Below are 15789 nucleotides of genomic sequence, written 5' to 3' on the forward strand. Positions count from 1 at the left end.
CAGGGCCAATGGATGCAGGGGTGTCCTTTGGAGTCTGGTTTCCTTGTCCAGGAGCATTTGTGGTTTTGGCAGAGGGAGTGGTTGGGGGGGAAAGTCCTGTGATCTGAAACTGCAGGCGTCTCTGTGGCACCCAGGAGGGGTGAAAGCACAATGGACTGGAGCTCAGGAGAACTGGGGGACGTCCTTAACACTAGGGGTCCATTTCAACTTGGCCCGGTGGTGACTGGTGCAGTGGTTGCTTTAGTTGTCTGGTTTCTCTCACCTCAGAGGCTGCAGGAGAGGGGCCCTGCGTGCAGAGGCTGCAGGTGACTTCAGGGAGTCCATTAGGGGCGAAACCACAATGACACCAGAGGTCCACTCCCACTCAGGTCGGTGACGACGGATGCAGTGGTGACCTCAGATGTCAGGATTTGCAGTGCTGGAGGCTGCAGAGTCCTTTCTTTAGGGTTGGATGGAGAGCAGGTCTGTTGCTCACAGGAGTCTGTCTTTTTCGAAGGAAAGAAGTCCTCCCAGGTTTCTGTGTGGTTCAGCTTTAGGACAACACGTCTTCTGGTGCAGAGTCCTCCAAGGAGTCCAGACAGGCCGGCGGGGTTGGTTCCAGGCCAGCTCCTTCTCCTCTTCTGCAGATGTGTATCTTCTTTGTCCCTTTCTTCTTAAGCCGTCAGGTTCTGAGTTCTGGGGTTTACGTGTGCCACTTAAATACTCAATTTAGGGGGGTTACAGGGAGTGGCAGGTGGCAGCCAGTGGGTTGCTCACCTTTAGGGTGACTGCTCCCTTTCTGTGACCCCTTCTGTTCGAAAGTGGGCATTACCTTGACCCTAATGGCCTAATTCCTTCCAAACCAAGATGGAGGAATTTAAAAAGTGGTTTCCACTTCAGATCGTCCACTTTAGGGGTGAAACTGGCATGAAGTGGGCACACCTCCTAATCTGCCTAATTTTCCCACCTGTCTTGCCATCAAAAGTGGGGTCAGGACGGGGGGGATTTGGTTATCTCTGCCATTGGGATAGACCTGGGTCGCATTACAAAGCCCTTTGAAGCTTCCCACCCTGGGATTTTTACCCTGCCTGAAGGAGGTCAATACCCCCTCCCAGTGAAGGCTTTTGCCTGTGAAACCCGAGAGCGCTGGCTCTTACTTTAAGGGGTCAGAAACTTGGCTAGGGTGGTTGAACTGGTTAGAACCAGCCAGTTAACACACTAACAGTTTGTAGGTTTTCAGGGGGGACCTTTAATGTGCCCTCTGGGTGCATGTATTGGTGAATCCAACACTGGCATCAGTGTGGGTTCACCAATATGAGATGTTTGATTCCAAACATCCCTACCTTCAGTGAAGCCTTCATGTAGCCTGGGAACTCATAGTGACCAGTGTCCAGCACATGTTTTTAAAATGGCTTCCCTTGTCATTTACTGTGTTTGAGAAAAGACAAATACATAGCAGAGGCATATCAGCTTGTGGAGATATGCTGTCACATGTAATATATTGCACCCTGCCTTAGGGCTGTAAGGCCAGCTAGAGGGGTACTTACATGTATTACATTCAGTGTTAGGGGACATGCAAACAGGCTGTGTGCCATGTCATGTTTTCACTTTTGTCTGCACCAAGACACGCAGCCTGCCATGTTCCTGGTGAGGGGCCCCTAGGGTGGTCCAATTTGTGCTGCAACCCTTAGGGACACTCTTTAGTATCCCAGGCCCTATCTATCAGGGTTACCATTTACTAAGGACTTATAGAGAGTGCTAAAGGTTTTGCCCAGTGGGGGCAACGACTGTGCAGTTTTAGGGGAAAGAGGTCTGGCACTGGGGACCTGGTTAGCAGGAACCCAGTGCGCTTTCAGACGAAATTACATCAGATACCAGGCAAAAAGTGGGCACTAACCATGCCAAAAATGGTGCTTTCCTACAATAGCGTCTCTATTTGCGGAACAAAATATGCAGGCGATAATGAGGTGTGGTGGGGCCAAAGACCTTTGGGCCCATCCCACTGCAAAACAAGCAGAGAGGGGGGTCACTGGTTGTGTTCATGGACCAATACTTGAACAGAGAATCCAATCATAATATTAGCACTGCTTTATTTCTCCTCCAGTCAGCCGTTTTACCATTCTGTATGTTACCACTCATATGTGTAGTGTGCAACTGCCATAAGTACGCATCAACAGGCGCAAACTGTAGTGATAAAAGGTAGAACTGAATGTTTGATTGCAGAGTGTGCAATCCAGGTTTGTCGATTGTGGAAGGAAATGGATGTGTGGCATGTCTCTGATCTTATTGTTGGCATGCATGCTTATAGGATATAGAGAGGGATAAATCATGCCTCATTTATTGAACATATTGTTGAAAAGTCATTGGGTGGTCTGTGTTCTACCCTGCCATTTCTGTCAAAAGTTAAAAAGAGTGTTTATATTTGGCCACTTTTACAGGTCTACTTCTTTGTCTCTGGCTATGCTTGTTCATAATACATAAATACAAAGATAATAGGTGTAAATAATTGCTCTTTTCTGCTTGTATGCTTACAGTGGAAATAGTCTTGGTTCTGTATATATTTCAGGGACATTTTGCCCTTGAAAATGGGGTTGAAGAATTCCAACTGCAATTATCCTGCGTAGGAATGTAGTCCGAGTAAGTGTAACTGCTGCAGTCTGTCTTCTTCATGTACATCTATTTGCAGATAGTAGTGCTTCACTTTTACATCTGCATTTAAGGAAGGAGGTTTAGCAGTGATTTTGATAGCAATGAAATGTGTGGTAACCAGCAAGGACATTTATAATGCCATTTGTGATGTCTTCTGTGACGTCATGAGCAGTACATTTGGGCAGTTCTAGTTGCATAAGCTCACCACAACTATCACATTTCAGTGAATTTTCAAATGTAGATGATAACTCGGGTGACCCAAAAATTGAATATCCTTATAAAGTTGTTGTTTTTATACAATGCTGTGTTATTGATTTTTAGAGGTGAATCATAATTAGCAATGAATGGGGCATTGATGCATTTTCTGTTTCACTTTTGTTTCAGAGTGGGCACAGCAGGATCTGGAACGAAATGAAAAAGTGAAATTCTGCCGACAGTATATAGTATTCCATGACAACAAATCAATTGTCTACTCAAGCCCATCCGTGAATGCTACAGAAATAAAAGGAGAGTAAGTTGAAATAAAAACATTGTGCACCCTTATACCAAAGTATGTCCCCATCCGAGCAGGCCTCTCAAAGCAATTTCCTTTTACACCATGGTCTTTGAGAAACCGAGCGATGTTCAGTATTACCTTTGTGAGTGTAACTTCTTTTTATCCTGCTCCATCAACCTTAGTCTTTTAGACTGTGTGTAAGTATTATAAATGGTGCTTACTAACAGTCTTGAAGATGAATAGTAGTATTAAAAACAGTGTAGGAAAGTGCCCCTTTTTGACATGGTCACCCCCACTGTTTGCCTGGTATTTGATGCAGATTTGACACTAAAGTATTAACTTTTTCACAAATATAATCCAAACTAAAAATTGCTTAGTGTGTGATATACTGACAATTTGTTGTCTATCAAGCAATCTAGCCTTACCAGCTATTGTCTACAAGATGCTGATGCAGGATTGGCTTAGCTAAGTACCTACTTATGTAAAAGCTATAACCCCTACAAACTATTCATTCAACAATGAGAATTTGTTTGTGCTTTCACTTATACGGTACTAAAAGTTCAACTGTAAAAGGAGTTTGCTCTCACCTGTTATTTCTAAATTGTGTGGCTCAAAACAACCTAGTGAAAAATATGGTCAAGTAATGTAGTAGTGACCTGCTAAGCTCTGTTTAAGGAATATGGCTTCATTGTTGTAACAATGAAGATTGTGCAAACGTTTTTAATTTAATAAAATTTAGTAGTTAGTTCTTAGCATAGAGTTAAGGTGGCCTAAAAATCTTGATTCATTAAAGCGGTTATTAAGTTTGATTTTAGTTCATGTATTACGGACCTGCTTTAATCCAAGTGTTAAGTATTGATTTAAACTACAATTAAAAAGCATTATGGTACACATAATGTATACAGTAAAGTAAAATCTAATGTCAAAAATTGTACCTCAGAACCCACATTAGAATATCATTGACATCTTGGAGGTTAAAACCATTCTGATATTATAAAGTCATAAATTGGTAATAAAATAAAGTATTTTGTAAGCTTCAGAATCCCTTGTGGATCTGAAAATTTGGTGATTTGTAAGATTTCAACATCTTAATGTGGGTTTAAACAAAACATGGGTTTTTAATTGTTCTTCCTCACTGGACCTTAATTTTCAACAAGCATGTTCGATGTCACATGCTCAGGTATCCATGTCTTGATCTTTGAATTACCCTCACATTACCATTATGTTCTAAATAGCCTAAAGCTGATAATTGTTGCCCCTTTCGCTACATGTACGCAATGATTCAGAAACCACAGAATGGCATACTTTTTGCTGTGAATGATTTAATACGCCTACTGCAGTCTGTGTGGAATAACATTCTTTAGGACTCTTGGGACGGTGCATCAAATGATGTGTGGTTACAGAAATTTAACGAGGAGGAATATTTGCAGGCAAAGGAGACTGGAAGATTTTTAAAAAAGGGAGAAAGTAGGTGAGAGGTCGGAAATTCTAACTTTGAAATCCTGCTTACAATATGTAGTGATTAACAGCAAATTACTTTACTTTATCCCTGGTCTCTTTCCTTTGGCTGTAACTTGGCTGTTCAAAGAAATGGCAGTCATTAGTGTGCATCACTTAATTATTTTGCCTTAATAGTCTTCTTTTCTTATCTAAGACTTTAAAGATTAATCACTAACATTTCTTTAATATGTAGGTTGCTAAGCGGGGAATCCCCTTCTGGTGCTCTGAAGGCAGTCATCCGAGATACCAAAAACACGAAAGGAGAGGAGCAGCAGTTTCTGGAAGTGAGTATTTTATTTCCTATTATGGCTGCAAGGAACGCTTCTTGGTGGGAGATAATGAACCTAGTCAGTTAACTGCCTCATCACAACTAGATACAGCGTGTGCAAACGTGAGGGTCAGACTTATTCTTGTAAAATCTGCACTGCCATGCCCAAATGTTCTACCTCTACGTAGAAGCCCTATTTGTGAGATTGAGGCGTCCAGATCAAATAGCTGTTCCTTTGCAAATATTGGTGTATATAATCAGGGTGAAAAAGGGGCCCAGAAGATGGTCCCAAACAAAAGAAGTTGGAAGGAGAACCCTTTTAGGTATACCTTATATCCTTGCAAGTATTGTATGATTTCCGGACACTGAAGCTGATTCAGTATTTGGCAGGGATCCCATAGAACCGCCAGAACATCTGAAATTAGTCATATCCAAATTGTATTTGGAGGCAGGTTAGACAGTAATGATGATTTTTACATATGTTCAATCTTGATGTGTTTCTTCAGTTTTTGTTGACTTACCAAATTTACTTCATATGTTCCAAATGTTACCAATAATATCATAGACTGTACATTCACAGAAGCAGTATAATTAAATTACAGATTGAATTAGGTCAGTATACCTGAGACAAAACATTGTTAGATTGGGTGCCCCAAAAAGCTGTGCCTTGTCTCCTCTTCTTTTTAGTTTATGTATTCTACTCTTGGCTTAATAGAACAAAGAGAGAGGAATCCGGTGTCAAATGTTTTCTGATATTTTGTTTTTTTAGTTGATCTACACAGCAGTTGTATCAAGGGGCCTGTTCTGACTGACTAACTTTTGGCACTTACAAGGTGGATGCAAAGCAATGGCCTATGCTGACATCATTACATTGAAAGTGAAATGAGGCGATCAGCTCATTTCACCTTCACTGCTTCTGTGGTTGGGGGCATATCTCGGCACCTTGAGCACCGAAGCACACCGGACAGGTGTTGTTGGAAAGGGGAGAATCGCCCCTTTCCAGTGGTACCTTCCCCAAGTGGATCCCTGCTTGGGGATGGCCAAAGGATGTCAATTCCCCAAGCAGAGATCCACTTCAATGGACTCGAGGGATGTATGTTAGTTGCTCGGAGAGACCCCTTAGGCAAGAGCCGCTCCCTATTATTGAGGATATGTTTTGGCTGTTGTCCTGCCCCAGGGGCAGATTGGGCTTGTATTTTGGTCCGATTTCGACCACCTGTCACCCTCCTCCCCTGTGGGGGGGGGGGGGATGGAAAACCACTAGACACCCAGGATTTCAAAAAATATGTCGGGGAGCAGCCCCTTGGACAAGTGTCGCTCCCGATTATGGGGGCATTATTTTGGTCATTACCTGCTTCCTTAGGGGACAGATCAGCCATATTTTTAGGCTGATCTTCCACCAAGGGAGGCAGAAAACCACTAGACACCAGAGATGTTCATGTAATACATGTCAGGGAGCCGCACCGTGGGTGATTTCAGGCAGAGTTTGAGCTTTACAGGGCATTGTGGGTAAAAATAACCTCATGGGATCCATGCAAGTCACCCCATCCTCGATTCCCTCTAGGTTTAAAAAATGTGCAGGTTTGCCAGATTTCCTAGGTGCAGACTGAGCTAGGGACCAAAAAAACACAGCTGCCCACTTTGCAAAACATGGGTCAGTTTTGCATGGAAAGATTTGATGTATCCATGTTGCATTTTGGATCATTCCTGTTGCAGGCACGAGGTCTACTCATGCTAGGGAGGCACCATTTTGAAAAGATACTTAAAGGAAACCTGGGTGAAAAGAAGTTTGTGGCTCCCAACAGAATCCAGAACTTTCCATCCTAGAAATGTGAGGAAAATGTGTTTAGCAATGTTTGGGGTTTGCAAGGGATTCTGGGTAACACAACCTGGTCAGAGCCACACAGGTCACCCATCCTCGATTCACCTAGGTTTCTAGTTTTAAATAATGTACATGGTTGCTAGGTTTTCCTGGGTGCTGGCTAAGCTAGTGCCCAAAAACCACAGCTATCCACTTTTTAAAAACGGGTCAGTTTTGAGTGGAAAGCTTTGATCTATCCATGTAGTGTTTTTTGGCCATTTCCTGTCGTGGGCACTAGGCCTACCCACTCAAGTGAGGTACCATTTTTATCAGGAGACTTAGAGTAACACAGAATAGTACAACAAGTGTTATTGCCAATTGCATTTCTCTGCATTTGCACCTTCCAAATGTAAGACAATGTGTAAGAAATAAGTCATGTTGATAAATGCCCTCTAATTCACATGCCCACAAATTCAGATGTGTGCAAATAACCCTGCTTATAAACTCCATATCTTGTGATGAGAAGTTACAAATGAAAATGTTGTCACAAATGCCCGTTTTTTCCTACTAATTTTTAATATTGTTTATTTCAACACTTAATTTCGTTAGGAAAACCTAGAGTTACTTTGTAGCAGAAACATTGGTAGGAAAGGAAACCAAATAGGTCCAACTTGGTCCTTTAACGCCTCAAGTTCATCACAGAAAAAGTTGAAGATGATCAGTAGCAGACTCTCTTTTTGTTTCACTGATGCCTTATAGGTATGTTAGTCCTAAAAGAAGCCTTCTTTAAGATTCCAGTTCAGCACGCATACACACAGATGCTTACTGAGAACACTACCAGTTCAAAGTGATCCACTTCCAGTTAAGGTCCTGTCACAGAGCGTTTAGATAGTGATAGCCAAAGCTAACCAAAGTCATCAAGTCTTAAACATATATCTGTAGCTAGATGTTTGACTAATTAAAGTGGACAGAAAGCATCAGAACCTTCTTTTAGAGGACTCAGCGTTGGTTTGGATGATATCCTTACTATGTGACCTGAGCTCTTTAGCATATATCTCATTTTAAACTTCTACCTTTATAGACATAATATTCTTAAAGAATGGGATATTGTAGTTGAAGGACAGTGTCTTCATACAAGAATCTGAGTAACTCATATAGGTGGCACATTATTTATTTCATGTTAAGCCTTAGGTTACAGCATCAGCACGTAGGTTCTGTTAGGGTTACATCCTCCCTCCAGCTTTGTCTTTCTCCTAGTTTCCACTTTACACCAACATTCTGTTACATCATTTATTGCCAGCATTCTAGACACCGGGTCAGCCATACAGGATATGGGGACATGCAAGATACTAAACAATGTTTTATCACCCCATGAGGTTTGTAACCAGAGATAAAAGATCAGAAAAAAATGCATTTCACCTGAGAAATGAGGAAGGGATTTATACAGGAGTCGGAAGAAAGGATCATGTTATTACCTATTTTAAAGTGTGTGAAGCCTTTGCTTCTTTAATCCTTTCAGAATTTGATGTTGAGGGAGAGTTTGTTACTTGTTCAGTATGCGAGTATGAACAACTTGTTTTTGAGCACCACAAACTTTAGTGGCTGCACATTGAGAATCAATTGAATGGTGGTGACAACAAAAACATTCTTGAGGCTAGAAAATATAAAATTTGTCTTGGAATCAACAATAACCATGATTTCCTTACTCCAATTCACACTTGACAAAATAAAAGTTGGACAGAATTTTTGTGGAGTTGCCGGAAAACGTCCTATCCCCAACGTTATTCTGTCATGGAAGCTTGATCTGAGTGTTCATAAATCACAACTTGTGGAAGGTGGCTCCATGCGTGTGGCTCTGAAACTCTTTTGTCAATTTATTTCTCAGTGGAACAGTTCTTTCATTTACTGTTCATAATTCTGACTGTGTACCCATCTGCCCACTTTCTATTAGTTCACATTCAGGAAACCTCTTTAAAAAATAAGACTGTTGTTATACAGTAGTACCACTATGGATTATTTTGCAAACCTGCTAATTCCTATTAGCTCTAAAAAAAAAGCAACAGTACTTGGGATTCATAAATAAAGAGTAAATTGCTAATTTGATAAAAACTTGCAGAGGTCTGGTATTATTCAGTATCAATTTCTTGGATGCATTTCACATCTAGAGGGAATTGTATATTTTAAAGTTGTTTAAACGCTCACCGATCACTGACCTCCATGTTGAGCCTTTCATCAGGTCCTCCAGGCTCCAGTTGGTGGCTTGCCGGCCTAATACCTGGTCACACAACCTTTTTTCGGTCTTTTGAGTCATCTATTTGGGTTTTATCTCCACGATAACATGTTCTTCTCTCTTTCCAGGTCTGGAGTAAGAACAGAAAAGTAAAAAGCATCAATCTGTCTGTACTTGAGAAGCATGGGAAAGTGTATGGGGATGGTAGGTCTTTGGTGCCTTTTATAATTTCTTCCTCGAAGATCCTTGATGTAAGAAAAAACCATTGCAGTGTTTACTTGGCTTTGCACATGTACTTTATGACATTGGTTTTCAAATGGGGATGACCCCCAGTTGGTGGCCTGAATTGATCTTATTTGAGCAGACTCCAGGCTCCAAGAGGAGAGTTTCTTATGCTCCCAGGATACAGAGGCACACATCATGGTTAAAACAGTGCCGTATTTTAGTGAAGGAAAACTCTTAGGACATGAATGTTCCACGCATGTTAAATAGTTTTGTCCCTTGGCTCGCATGCCCAACTGTGACAGTATCTGCTATCCTAGTTTTTGGACTTTGGCCCCAGCCTCACACTAATCTAGCATGTGTGCAAAGGCCTAAGCCTGCCTTTGACCAACAGCCTGCACCTGGATTAGTTCTGGCTCTGGAGGGGTGCACCCTGCGACTCCTCCCCACCTTAGTAGTGATAAAGGGCTACTACCCCTGTCATGGGTTTATGCATGTATGTTGTGGAGACCACCTAAAGAGTTTTGTAGTGATCATAGAGTGATGAATCTGTTCGTGAGAGTAGAAGCTTATTAGCATATCTGGTGCTAGCGATGAACCCATTTTCTAATGCTGAGATCCTGAGCACATGGAAATATGCGTTTGATGTGTGATAAGTGAGTTATGCACTGTACGATGGTATGAGTTAACCAAACATGGAGGTGAGGTTACTTTCCCACAGAGTGGAAATATATTGCTGACATTTCTGAGATTAGGCGGAGGAAACCTAGACACTGAAGTGACTGTTAAGAGCATCACTCAAGACAAAGGCTTAGTCTGGAAGACAGCCTAGGAAGGACACATGAAAAAAGATTCTACTCAAGCTGGTTCTGAAAGTCCACACTCAGAATACACATCCCCTGTCTGCTATCCCTGGATAAGATTGTGAGCTGCTGACCTACTTGCTGTTCTTGTTCCAATTTCTTTATGCCATGGAGGGAGGGTGCTCCACCAACTGCTCCACTGCACAGCCACAGATGGCGTCCGCCTGACAGCTAGCTTTCCACAATTCTAGGAAATCACCTGGAGTCTGTTCAGGAGAAATAATTTCTTCCCTGCCCTGCAGTGCCTGGAAAATCCTGCCTGAACGAAGATGGAAGGGGTGAGCTGTGCTGGAGAAGGTGACGGTTGGTCTGTATTACGGTGGCTGGCCCTGGTGCTGTGGTCCATTCACCAAACACTCAAGAAGAACATTGCTGGCATTCTCTTCACTGTATCCCAGACCCTGACTGTGAGCCTGAGCAGAGGATCTGTGGTACTGCTGAAGTGTATATGAGTGAATCCTGTCATCCCTGCCATCAAAGCTGTAGCAGCAGCCACTGTGTGTCTGATCAGGTTGCCCTTTAGAAGGAATTGGTGTTGACCTGTGGCACTGGTTTGTGAGCCTAAAGAGATTGACGCCGCCATGACCATAACACTTGTTGAGTTGTGCCCGAGTGTGAACCCATGGCTTCTGCCTGAGACTGCCCTGATAGACTTAACATGTGGTTTGCCCAAGCACTTGCACATTGTTGAGTGGAGTACACTGCAGAGGAGAAGAAGCTTTTGCGTTGAGGCACTTTGTCCCAGGTACCGAAGCACTGATTGTCTTCATATGACGTTAACTCTCTGGGCCCAATCCAATTCATCTGTTGCTGCCAAATCAACTTGAAATTGACAAGTCACTGCTTCAGGACCTGCGCCTTTGAGGGAGACCCATCAAATATCAGACTCCATCCGGAGATAGTAGACGCACTGCAACCGCTGCTTTCAAGCCTGGAAGAGGACCATGGTCTGAAGGCAGCCGCTACCTGCATGACATTGCAGTGCATCTTGCACTGGTCGAACTATAGTGGGCCGACCAGTGACTCAATTACAGCCTGCAAGCTTTCAGTGGGCACAGACTGAGAGCAAGCAATCAACCAACAGCCTATTGCAGCTCTGAGAATCAGTGAAAGATTGAACAATAACATAGCCTTAAAGAGACTAATAACTACAGAGGGAAGCACGAAGTCTTCACTGGTACCACCACTTAAAAGAATGTAGTATACATGAGAGACAGCAATGGAGGCAGAGAGAGAGGGGGTGGCAGCCTTCCCAACTGCCTAACTGTATTATGTTAAACCTCTCATCCTCATTTTGGGTGTTTGATACTTTTTGTGTTATTGTGTAGTATTGTGTGTTATTTTATAATAAAGTACTTTAATTTTTTTCTAAGATAATCAGTTGGCTAAACAACTATGCTATTGTACTGCTGGGTGTCTATTGAGCTCTGAGTCTGTTGTAATCTCACAATAACCTCCTTGAGAAGCCTGTCACTGCTGCTGTCACCATTGCTACCACTGAGAGTCAAGTGCTGAAGGGATTATACTTAGCCTAATTTGCAGATTCATAGTAGGATAGACCCTGGGAGAGTAGCTACAAATGCCCCAACCCTCCTCAGCTGTGGCCCTTGCCTGCCTGCTTGATGGCCTCCCAACCTGGGTCTGATAAAACAAAGTAGGAGTGAGTATCCCTGGAATGAGCCAACAGTAATAGTTTTTTCACTCATGTCTTAGCTGGAAGAAGATGTTAAAGGTAGTGGAGGGGCTCCAAAGAACCCTCAATTCAATTAAATAAATAAAAACTAGTTAATGAAAGAGATTTAGCATCTTTCTCTGATACTATTAAGTGGATACAAGTCCAGCTAAATTTACTTCAGGCGGTCAAGGGAGTGTTGTGAGAGCCCCTGGAGCTGGGTAGAAGACCACCTACAATATCCTCTTTACTGCCTTGCAATGCACAGTAATAACTGCCTGATTGCTGGGATGGATTGTGGAGTGGTGTGAGCTGATAACTATAACTTAATTGTGGCTAATCACATCTTAATCCTTGGAAGAGAGCGAAAGGTGTAAAGGTGACATTTTATGAGAAGGCATCCTCTGTGCAGCACTGGAACCTTATTACAAGACTCCAATGAAGATGGCAGGTCACTTTTGTTGTTAAAATCATTCTCTCTCTCACCAACCCAACAGTAGCACTTTAGAAAAAGCTAGGGGCAGGCATGCCTTTGGTATTTAAGGCTTCCCAGGATTGCTTCAGAGGGATGCACTTAGCTGATATGACAGATGAACTTAAACTAAGGACTTTGAGGCATCAATTTTTAAAGGACGCACCTACTAACAAGGTTAACGTGCAAGGTATGTTAAAATATATATTTAATATATCTACTGAACAATTCAGGCTGCATGGTTTTTGTTGTGGGAGATAAATCAAATAATGACCATCTTTCCCTTGAGTTTAGTCTGATGCGAAGTAGTGAGATGGTTTTTAAAGGTATTACTCCTATAGTTAGCACTGATACTGAAGAGGGTAGAGTAGAGACCATCTGGAATAAGAATGCTGCATGCAAAATGTTGCACTTCTGGGCTTCTTTGAATGTACCTCAGTATATATGCACCTCTATTCTGATTATGAAATGTCATTGTACAATTGCTTTTGTTGTAGAATAAAATTATCAAGCAAGATGGATGAAAGAGGAACACAAATTTAAGAAATTCAAAGGCTGCCCTGTGACTTGTTGTGAAGCACCTAAAGAAAGTCTGTTTACTATTGCAGATTTAGAGATCCGAGAAATCATACTAAATTAGCAATCGCACTACAGTGAAAATCTATATATTTTTTTAATTTTTAAACATGAGAACAAGTAATAGATTATACATTTTTTGACAGAAATATCTTATGCCGAAGGAGAGGCTGGATCTGTCTGGATGCTTTTATTCGAAGAAACATGAGAGGTTTATTTTTATAGAATGTTAATTTCTTAGTCTTGGACAGCTTTATGGAGTGCAAGAATAGAGTGTGAAGTTGTTGTTATGTGGCAGTGATTCTTCCTCCAGTACATAGTTACGTACCTGGCACTGACTGAATTTATATTGTTTTGTCTTTAGGAAGGAACTCGGTGTGGGTCAATAAGTGAGCCTTTTTCATCAAAGTTGAAAACAGGACTGATTCCTCATTCAACTGATTGAGATTAATCAGTCGCAAAAAGATATCTAGGATGCTGCTGATGTATGTAGGATCATGAGTGGATCAATCGGGTATCTAGCTGAATGTTACAGGAAGTTTCCCTCTGACATGTGTGGTGTATCAAGGTTTTTCTTGAGATTTGGTTTTCAGAAATGACTAGACAATGAGTAAATGGCAATTTTGGTGCCTCCTGCAATAATTTGCAGTTTATGTTAGTTGACAGACTAACACTCCAGCAAAAAGTTGAAAATGGCTATGGAATCAGGATTGCGTAGGCAATTCCGGGTCGCATGCCGCAACAGCTTTGATCGTTGAGTACCACATAACTTCCATTGGAAAGTACATGAAACACTGGACGAATCAAGGGGACGGGAGTACCCTTCAGAAAACAGGCCAAATTTGCGACCCCCGCATTGCAAAGACCGTGAAGACACCTGTTTGCATATCATAGAATGACGAACAGCAGTCTCACATTCGCTTCCGCTAAGAAAGACCTCCCTTTCACTGTTCTGACATCTATAGTCAAAGGGCAACTCCCACTCTTCCTTAATAAAGCTATCTCCTAGTTGCTCATATCATCCCACTGCAAGATGTTTCAGGCAGCTCGAGAAACGAAAGGTCGAAATCTGTAAATTAATAATGCAGTGTAAGAGCCAGATAGTTGAAGGACTCTCTGCTACCGTGAAGGGCAACTTATCTAATTTCTGTACTTGAAGCAGGGTGAAACTAGCCTCCCTTTTAGCCATTGTCTCTTGTTCCCTGGAAAAATTAAAAGCAGTGAAGAATTCACTCCCATTAATATATTTCCATGGAATGTGGCCATTTTTCAGTGTCTGCAACGTCCAACCTACCTGCATGATGGAACGTAGCTGTGTTTGCCCATGATATAACCGGGACAAGTCAGTCTGAGTGATATCAATAGCAGACAACACTATATTTGATAGTGAATAAATCCTGTTGGACAGTGTATTCATGCCATTGTCGACAACAGCGAATGTTTTTTCCAAATATTCTTTATCCAGTTGTCTTAAACGCGCAGCAGCCTCAATCTGGGAAAGTTTCCAAATTTAATTGTACATAGCATATAAAAACCTTTTTGAGCGCTGTTTTCTAGGACCCAGCAGAAAATCCTGCAAGTCTATACTGTCAGAAAGAGTGTTCAGGTGTTTCTTAACTGCTGTTAACGTGTTCGTTTGCACCCATTGCTGGCACAGCTTAACCACACTGTATGTTGTAACTATACCTGTATGTTGACCCGATATAAAGCGAGGGTCTGGCCTGTTAATTGAAAAAACCCCTGAAGAGTTCAAGAAACGCCTTTGAAACTCATTAGTGTCGGTGGGCCATACCAACCACCCGCCGGGACTGGAAAGTGAAGAATTATAGGTACCATCCTTAACCACTGCATCTAGCCTGTCCTCTGTAACATTAAGAAAGTGTTGCCAATCTTTAAATTTTGCCGGAGTAGGGATACTGGGCGTGTTCAGATCTTTAATTTTTGCTAACCCCAGACAGGATGTCTGCTCAATAGTGTAATTTAAGAAAATAATTTGCACAGGAATCAGGCATGCTCAAAACAAAGCCTCCCTACCCTGTATCTGCCAATCTTGTGTTCCCCATACACTTTTCAAGTCAATAGTGATCTTCCAATATTCATAACCCTCAATCGAGAGCCGGGAAACAAAGGGATCTGAATAAATCAGTTTTGTATCTGTTAGCAAAATCTTCCTAATTTGTGCCGGAGGTATTTTAAAATAATACGACTCTGCTTTTCTTGTATCATGCCCAGAAAGGTATGTAAATTTATTGCTATAATGCTTTGGACTCCCCACCTGTGGTGTAGAACAGTGTTCCCACTGTGTGTAGTTCAAGAGAGGCCTATATCTAGTGGCACAGTGTAGGTAGTGATGTCCCCAATTGTTATAGCAGAACATTTCCCCATAATTCATTGTATATATCATATACATCATCACTTTCAAAAGCGGAATAGTCCTTCATTTCAGTTAGCATGGAATCAACTGTTTGGACATCCCAATCATCAGAGACAACATTAGGTGTAATAACATCAGTCATTGAAATTTTGAACACGTATGGTATTTGAATAATCTCTGTAGGCCCGTATATATCGAATGGAACTTTGTCCCACACAATCCCATCAGTAATTGGTATTGCTGTAATATTTACAGGGGACAAATCTTTTCGGACCTTATGAGAAGAATGATGTGGTGTTAAAATTTCATCAACATGCTCCACTGAGGAGCGATCAGGAATATAGTGACCATTTATGAGCAAAAAGAAAACAGTCACAAAACCAATCCATAAAAATAATGCAATAAATGTCAAACAGAACCACAGGTAGGTCCATGGGTAGTTCAGATAGTTCTTTTTAAGCCATCGATACAGCTTACTACTTTTTGAAATATTGTCAATCACTGTAGAGGATGAATCAGAAGAAAAATCGTCAATGTCAATAAAATAGCCAGAGGTGGTCTCTGCAAACACAAGAGCCGGCGTATTCTGATCCACCGCACGTGGAGGCTCTTGATAGACAACGTCATTAGTCGTGGAAGTGTTCGTGTAAAATACTGCCAAATCTTGAAGCGGGGTAGCCACTGAAG

General features: G+C 41.8%; 1 protein-coding gene across 2 annotated transcripts in view; it reads left to right on the forward strand.

The window, feature by feature from the left end:
- Positions 1-15789, forward strand: part of APEH (acylaminoacyl-peptide hydrolase) — a 278020-nt gene that overhangs the window by 62907 nt on the left and 199324 nt on the right. For both annotated transcript variants that reach the window (XM_069206858.1, XM_069206859.1), the window contains exons 4-6: positions 3013-3139; positions 4818-4908; positions 9052-9127. In XM_069206858.1, coding sequence (XP_069062959.1) covers positions 3013-3139; positions 4818-4908; positions 9052-9127 — 294 coding nt within the window. The remainder of the gene's footprint in view (positions 1-3012; positions 3140-4817; positions 4909-9051; positions 9128-15789) is intronic.

The sequence above is a fragment of the Pleurodeles waltl genome, chromosome 9 (assembly GCF_031143425.1).
Source record: "Pleurodeles waltl isolate 20211129_DDA chromosome 9, aPleWal1.hap1.20221129, whole genome shotgun sequence".
NCBI lineage: Eukaryota > Metazoa > Chordata > Amphibia > Caudata > Salamandridae > Pleurodeles > Pleurodeles waltl.